The sequence below is a fragment of the Sinocyclocheilus rhinocerous genome, unplaced genomic scaffold (genome assembly GCF_001515625.1).
Source record: "Sinocyclocheilus rhinocerous isolate Xijiao unplaced genomic scaffold, SAMN03320098_v1.1 scaffold327, whole genome shotgun sequence".
Taxonomy (NCBI): Eukaryota; Metazoa; Chordata; class Actinopteri; order Cypriniformes; family Cyprinidae; genus Sinocyclocheilus; species Sinocyclocheilus rhinocerous.
This window is the reverse complement of record NW_015649610.1, coordinates 353,676-362,090: the sequence shown is the minus strand read 5'-3', so window position 1 is coordinate 362,090 and position 8,415 is coordinate 353,676. Positions and strand designations below refer to the sequence as shown.

The window sequence follows — 8,415 nt, the reverse complement described above, 5'->3', positions numbered from 1 at the left end:
ATTCTATCTGTTTTCTTTTTATTTATTATATAATTTTAAAAACCTGTGTTTGTACTGCGTTAAGCTAACTGAGACTTGTTATAGAACTTGTATATCATTGCTCTTTTGTTGATTTTGATTGCTTCCATTGTCCTCATTTGTAAGTCGCTTTGGATAAAAGCGTCTGCTAAATGACTAAATGTAAATGTACATATACATATATTATGTAAACACAAACTTTTAATTCGGATGCGATTAATCGTGATTAATCGATTTGACAGCACTAACTGTTTTCTATTTTAATATGTTTAAAATATAATTTATTCCAGTGATGCAAAGCTGAATTTTCAGCATCATTACATCATTATCATCACTACAGTCTTTAGTGTCACACGATCTTCAGAAATCATTGTAATATGCTGATTTGCTGTTCAAGAAACATTTCTTATTATTATCAGTGTTGAAAACAGGTGTGCTGCTGAATACTTTTATGAAAACAGTGGTTTATTTTGTTTAGGATTCTTTGATGAATAGAACGTTCAAAAGAACAGCATTTTTTAAAATAGAAATCTTTTGTAACATTATAAAATTTTCACTGCCACATTTAATCAATTTAATGTGCCCTTGCTGAATAAAAAACTAAATTTATTTTTTAAAAAGTAAAAAATAAATTAATAGTTTGTTTCGTACGATTCTGTTTCACGTTTTCGTAAAAATTATTTATTTATTTTTACATAAATCATAAATTACTGTTGCTACTTGCTTCTAGTGAGCGCAAGTATTAAGCCACGTTTATGGTGCCAGGCTCATGGCATTTGCTCTGGCACCTTCGCAGATGCCAGTCTTCAAAAAACGTGACTCTTCTTTGTAGTTTTATTAACTTAAAATCGTCCATCATAATGTTTGAACCAAACCCGCCGCACCTTTATTTGAATGCAGATCTCATACACTTCTGTTAGGCTATATTACTCTGTCTATGAGGCAGGACGGTCTGATAGATGATGACTCCTCCTCACTGAATCCTGTTACAGCGACTGATCAGAGCGCTTCTGTAATGCCCCCTTTCACACGTCTGATAAACTGAGATCAAACACTGGCTAATTAGGTGAGTCAAGCGCACCCCGACCAGCACCATCAATATGCGTCCTGCACACCACACATATGCAAATACACATGCTAATTACGGCTAATGAGCCAAAATATTCATGAGTTGCTCCTAAAGGTCTCATGAGCCCTTGCTGCGTGCCGACATGAAGCGAACACTGCAGAGTGCCAGTCGCGAAACCTGATCGGAAATGTCACTGTTCATTTTTCCTACTTTGAACACCTTTCTTTTTATCTTTGTTTTTTCTAACTTTAGACAGGCAAATGCTGACAGTTGGAAGCACAGCTCCCGCTTGGGGAAATCTGGAAAAAATGTTTATATACATATTTATCTAATGTCCTGTGATGTTTTCACATATATATTGACTTTTCAGCATATTGACAGTTGCTTGGTTTCCTTGATTGCAGCATTGTGCTGAGTAGCCCCGCCCACTGTGACATCTCATTGGTCCACAATTCCACTCCTTTTAACTGAACACTAAACTTAAAAAGTTCTGATTGGGTCTGTTTATATCACGCCGTTTCACTGTTTTTGTTAGTGTACAATGCTAATTTCATCTAATTGCTTGTAACTGGACACTTGTCACATCGCTAATGGTTAGGACCGATTATTATACCTCAATAGTTAAATGCTTGATTTTGATTGGTTGACACATGGTGTCAAAATGTAGATAAACTCCTGTTCAGAAGTTTGTTTGTTTGTTTGTTTTCTGCATGGACACATTAAATTAATCAAAAGTGACAATAAAGACATTTATAATTTTATAAAGTATTTCTATTTCTAATAAATGTTTGTACATTATCCAGCACAACTGTTTTAATCTGCATGGACACATTAAATTAATCAAAAGTGACAATAAAGACATTTATAATTTTATAAAGTATTTCTATTTCTAATAAATGTATCCAGCACAACTGTTTTATCATTGAAAGTAATAGGAAATATTTTCTGAGCACCAAATCAGCATATTAGAATGATTTCTGAAGGATCATGTGACCCTGAAGACTGGATTAATGGCTGCTGAAAATTCATTTGCCATCACAGAAATAAATGTAAATATATTAACATAGAACAGCTGTTTTAAATGATAATAATTTTTCACAATATTACAATGTTTTGCTGTATTTTTGATCAAATAAATAGAGCTTCAGTGAGACTTATTTCATAAAACTTATAAAATCTTACCGACCCTAAATGTTTGAATGGTAGCGTATTCGTGTTAAATGTGTATTTAATCAATTCATCTTCAATTATTCCTCATCTGTATGTTTGATAATGAATCTTACCAATTTTCCTGTTTCCTGCAGATTTTATGCTGCTGAAATTTGCATCGCTCTTAATTTTCTGCATGAGAAGGGTATTATTTACCGGGATTTAAAACTGGACAATGTACTATTGGACCAGGATGGCCATATCAAAATTACAGACTATGGCATGTGCAAGGTAAAACCTATTGCTAAAAGAAATAGTGTTAGATGTATCTCTGATTAAGTAAAAACATACTGTAAACACAGGGTAGAACTGATAACAGATTTTTTGAATTGTTACAGGAGGGAATCAGACCAGGTGACACCACCAGCACATTCTGTGGGACGCCCAACTACATCGCCCCAGAGATCCTGAGGGGAGAGGATTACGGTAGGTGTGACTGCATGAATACTCGCTATCAGTACTGTATAATCCTGAGTTAAATGGAGCCCAGTGTTTAATATAATTATATTTTAGGAATTCAAATAAAAACCAATAAGACTAAGTCATTAAAGTTACTGAAAGGATAATAAAATATATATATATTTTTGTATTTGTTAAGAACTGTTAAGTCAATCACACTGATAAAGATTGAACACACACACTCACACTTTTTCGGCATTTTTGCTATCTCTGTCTCTCTCAGGGTTCAGTGTAGACTGGTGGGCTCTGGGCGTGCTCATGTTTGAAATGATGGCAGGCCGGTCTCCCTTCGACATCATCACTGACAATCCTGATATGAACACAGAGGAATATCTCTTCCAGGGTGAGTTCTTGTGAATTAGACTGAAACTATGTATTATGTATTGAAGTTCCTAATGAAGTTACTGTCCACTGTGAGTTTCACTCAGTTGCCAAAGCCAGTTTTTACTTGCATTTGGCACTTGTTGGGTGTTAATTTTGAACATACTCAAATTTTTTTTTACAGTGATGCAGTCCTTCTGACTGATATATATTAATCTTTTTCCACTGTCTTAACTTCAAGTTTTAGATTATAGTATGTTCAGTTGTGGTAGATGGTTATTCTGGTCCATTTTGTCTTGTGATTGCATATCATTTATCAAAATTGTTATTTTGACAAAATTATGATAATTGTACAAATTTTGTTAACAGAGTAATTTAATTTAAATGGTTTAATTAAAAATCTTTTTTCATCGCGTCTTCATTGTTGACAAAAAACATAATTAGTATTACATTAATATTTTTCACCCCCCTCTTAAATTTCTTCTTTAAATAATCTTCACAAAAGAAAATAAAAAGATTAACTTTTTAGTTTTATCTCTAATTTGTTGGTTAAAAGTTAAAAACATGAATGAAATTTGTTATCAGTCTTTCTGTGCAGTCACACAAGTTTGATTTTATTAATTAAAACATTTATGACTAAACTGAAAGACTCAATGTGTTTTGAATATGATTTCATTAGGATATCTAGGTGAAGGTTAATATTTATCTTTATATAATTAATTAAAGCATACAGTTCATTTTAAATAATTAGAACACGCCTGCATCCAGGGCCGCATTAACCATTGGGCTAGGCGGGGCTGAAGCCCCGGGGCCCGGACAAGGAGGGGGCCCGTGATTGGCTGTGGAGTAGATTGACTGGTCATCGGTAGCGCCGATTGCCAAACCGGTATATCAATCGCAGTCATAGCCCCGGGGCCCAGTAAGGTCTTAATGCGGCCCTGCCTGCATCATAATTACTTAAAATGAATTAAACGTTTCCTTTATATGAAAATTATTCATGCCATTATTTGACTATTCAAGGTATTAAAGCAGTGATATTATTACTTAGATATGTGCTCTTATTAGAAGTTTATATGGTTTATTGTGGAGGTAACACTCTTGACATGTTGTATGAAATTTAATTTTATGATCTACACTGGTTATGGTTCAGTAACTTTGCACACACATTTCTCATACCAATACATGGTAAGTGCACTACAATCCAAGTTTGGGGTTGATTTTTGTTTTTTTTTTGTTTTATGTTTTTGGTAAGAAGTCTCTGCATGTTGCATTTATTTGATCAAAAGTGCAGTAAATAGTACTATTGTGAAATATCATTGCAATTTAAAATAGCAGTTTTTAAAAAATATATTTTATAAATAATATAATAAATAATAATATATTGATATATTTTACAATGCAATTTATTTCTGTGATGACAAAGCTGAATTTTTTTAGCGGCCATTACTCAAGTCTTCAGTCACATGATCCTTCAGAAATCATTCTAATATGCTGATTTGATAAGTATCATTTATTTGATCAAAAGTGCAGTAAATAGTACTATTGTGAAATATCATTGCAATTTAAAATAGCAGTTTTTAAAAAATATATTTTATAAATAATATAATAAATAATAATATATTGATATATTTTACAATGCAATTTATTTCTGTGATGACAAAGCTGAATTTTTTTAGCGGCCATTACTCAAGTCTTCAGTCACATGATCCTTCAGAAATCATTCTAATATGCTGATTTGATGCTCAAGTATCATTTCTTCTTGTAATTCATGTTAAAAACAATTGTGCCGCTTAATATTTTTGTGAAAATAATGATAATTTTTAAGGATCGCTTGCTAAAACAAAAAGAAGAAAGTAATTGTAATTGTTACAAATTTTTGTAACATAATAAATTGTCTTACTGTCACTTTTGATCAATTTAATGCATCTTTGCTAAATAGAACCATTAATATACCGTATTGGCCCGAATATAAGACGACCCTGATTATAAGACGACCCCCCTTTTTCCAGATGTACCTTTTGGAAAAAGGCTTTTTAAAAACCAAATCTTGTTTTTTCTCGTTAAAACACATTTTGTCTTCAATTATTTTCATATTGCATATTTTTCCTATTTTAATTTTTGTTTTGAAAATATGGTAAAAACTGGTAAAATGTACCAACAATCACATATTATATATATAATGGTATTTTTGATATACCATTAAAAAAAACAAAAAAAAACAGGTAACCCATCTGAATTAGGACATTTAGGCTATCCATCTAATAGTAGCCTACCAAAATCTTATTAACAGTAGAAGTTAAATCTTACTGTAGTCTTCAAATCTGGGTACTGTCTTACGTTTTAAAATCACAAAGGGAGTTTGGTCCCATCAGGCTAACGTGACAGTCACGACTCATGCAGCTGTAAGGTTTTCTTTTTCTTTTGTTTTTACTCGCGATCTTTACAACACGCATTACATTACGTATTTCATGGCACACTCGTTTTATGCGTATTTGGCGCCACCTATTGTTGTGGGTGTATTATTGACATGTCAAAGTCTAGACCCTGAATATAAGACGACCGCGTTTTTTCAGATGTATTTCCAAGAAAAAAACATTGTCTTATATTCGGGTCAATATGGTATTTACAAAAAAAATTACTTTTGAACGGTAGTGTAGATTTTTGTAGTGTTCTGTAGCGTATATATATATGATTTAACATTTGTGAGCCCTTCCTGGCATTTTTTTAGTCATTCCTTTATGAGACATTCTTTCATCCCCCCTTTCCTCACCTCCAGTCCATCTCCAGAGCAGAGACTGTGTGGTCATCTGCTTCCCTGTCTGTTCTCTGGTGCTCCAGCCGAGAGGGCAGCATGCTCCTGGATCACTCTCATCCATACAGACACACACGACATGAACCTGGATCTCTCTCCACAACCGGAACTCCGTTCCCCCCATCCAAACCTCAGTTCGTCCATATGCTGCAGCGCCGTCCCAGTCCAACCTCCCCCCGGCCCTACAAGGCCTCCCCCTGCCGGCGCTCCGCCGCCCACCCAGGAGCAGGGCAGATGCTGCCACCACCGAGCCAACACTTTAGCTGCTTTCGGGCCGCCATCCAAACCGCGTCACAGCAGCAGGGCAGAGCCCCAGCAAGACCTAAATCCCTTTAGCTTTTCATTTGGAAAAGAAAACAAACAGGGGATGTGGCATTCGGAGAGGGGAAAGATAAACGCTCGTCTGCACTCCGTCTTTGAGAGAGATGAAATTTAACAGGCTTTGCTTCTGGACGGTCGCCCGAGATGCGCAACTGTAAAAGAAATCCGAAAATGCAGGGATGAGACGCATTAAAAAGACACGTTTTTTTTACTTTTTGTGGTGTGTTTTAAATCCACTTAACACCGCGACAGAATTTTATGAATTTACAGAAATAAACACGGAGCGGGGAGGAATCTTTTGAGTCTTTGATTGAATATTGAAGCGTTTATTCAGGCGTCTGTAGTGCGTGGGCGTACGAACGAGTGATTTTGTGCGTGTGGGTTAAAGCCTGTCTCTCTCTAACACCGCCGCACAACACGACGGCCATACTCTGCAAGAATGACTCATACGCTTTAATCTTCTGTCTTCCTTTTTTCCCCTTTCTCTTTCAGTCATTTTGGAGAAGCCGATACGGATTCCCAGGTCATTGTCTGTTAAGGCTGCGAGTGTGCTGAAAGGCTTTCTGAACAAGGTGAGAACAGGGTGTACTTGGTACGTGAATGGAGAGATGAAATTTAACAGGCTTTGCTTCTGGACGGTCGCCCGAGATGCGCAACTGTAAAAGAAATCCGAAAATGCAGGGATGAGACGCATTAAAAAGACACGTTTTTTTTACTTTTTGTGGTGTGTTTTAAATCCACTTAACACCGCGACAGAATTTTATGAATTTACAGAAATAAACACGGAGCGGGGAGGAATCTTTTGAGTGTTTGATTGAATACTGAAGGGTTTATTCAGGCGTCTGTAGTGTGTGGGTGTACGAGCGAGAGATTTTGTGCGTGTGGGTTAAAGCCTGTCTCTCTCTAACACCGCCGCACAACACGACGGCCATACTCTGCAAGAATGACTCATACGCTTTAATCTTCTGTCTTCCTTTTTTCCCCTTTCTCTTTCAGTCATTTTGGAGAAGCCGATACGGATTCCCAGGTCATTGTCTGTTAAGGCTGCGAGTGTGCTGAAAGGCTTTCTGAACAAGGTGAGAACAGGGTGTACTTGGTACGTGAATGAATGCTGCAGAGTGCGATACAACTGACAAGAAAAAGTGGACAAAAACGAGACTGTAAAGAGTTAAGAAGTAAAAAGCTGTTGTATAGACTAGTGTTGCTGTATATCAAGTAGTAGTTCATGTAGCACACCAAGGTTAAGGGTTTCCCAATAGGTTGAATGTACTGTAAGGTGCTTTAATAAAAGGGTTCTGGAAAAACATTTCAAAACAGTCCTACCCTCTTCAAGGTCATGCTTCTATTAAAACCATACTGTAAGATTGGGAATTTCAACTTTGTTTGAAAAAAAAAAAAAAGTTTACATGCTGAATTCAATTAATTTCTACTACCCACAACCCTGAAATGAAATGCACCAACCAAAGAAGTCGCCGTTACCATAGAAACATGATTCACGGTAATCTACACAGCAGTTAATTTTTGCAGGCTAGAGGCAGGTAAAATTAGCTAATGTCAGCTATAGCGATAGGACTAGTCATTTGTTGTTTCAGTGTTGCTTTATTTTGCCTATTCTGATTTATATTTTTAGCTAAATATTTACAGGATATGCTAGGGGTGTAACAGTACACAAAGATAACGGTTCGGTATGTACCTCAGTTTTGATGTTACGGTTCGGTATGGTTTTGGTACAGCAGGGGGAAAAACTAAATATAAAATTGCTTTTTTTATTAAACAGTGGTTTACTGAACAAATTCCTCTTTCTTTAAATAAATTCAATTCATTTATAATTAAAATTTTCAATAAAAATCTACCTCAGCTTATGCTCTAAACCAGGGTTCCTCAATTAGTTTTCGCCGAGGGCCGAATTTTGCCAACAACACCAAGCCACGTTGTGTCAGTACGTCATAAATAGAACGAGTCAGCAGTTTACTGTCAGGGATTTGTCGTGTTGCGCTGCACCACATCCAGTGTAGACAGCATCACTGATTATAATGGGTTTTATTGTATTTTGTTGCGTCGCGCCGCACCACTCGCATCCGGTGTAGACACAATGTAAGTTAATGTCGCTTTCTGATGCTGCGTTTGAATTTTCATGCCACATTATTTTAAATTAGCGCGGGCCAAACATATTTCTCTCACGGGCCGCCTATTGAGGAATCCTGCT

General features: G+C 36.0%; 1 protein-coding gene across 3 annotated transcripts in view; it reads left to right on the top strand.

The window, feature by feature from the left end:
- LOC107710919 (protein kinase C zeta type-like) overlaps positions 1 to 8,415 on the top strand; it is a 117,258-nt gene that overhangs the window by 88,855 nt on the left and 19,988 nt on the right. For all 3 annotated transcript variants that reach the window (XM_016515796.1, XM_016515797.1, XM_016515798.1), the window contains 4 exons: positions 2,392 to 2,527; positions 2,635 to 2,722; positions 2,979 to 3,098; positions 6,702 to 6,781. In XM_016515796.1, the coding sequence (XP_016371282.1) occupies positions 2,392 to 2,527; positions 2,635 to 2,722; positions 2,979 to 3,098; positions 6,702 to 6,781 (424 nt within the window). The remainder of the gene's footprint in view (positions 1 to 2,391; positions 2,528 to 2,634; positions 2,723 to 2,978; positions 3,099 to 6,701; positions 6,782 to 8,415) is intronic.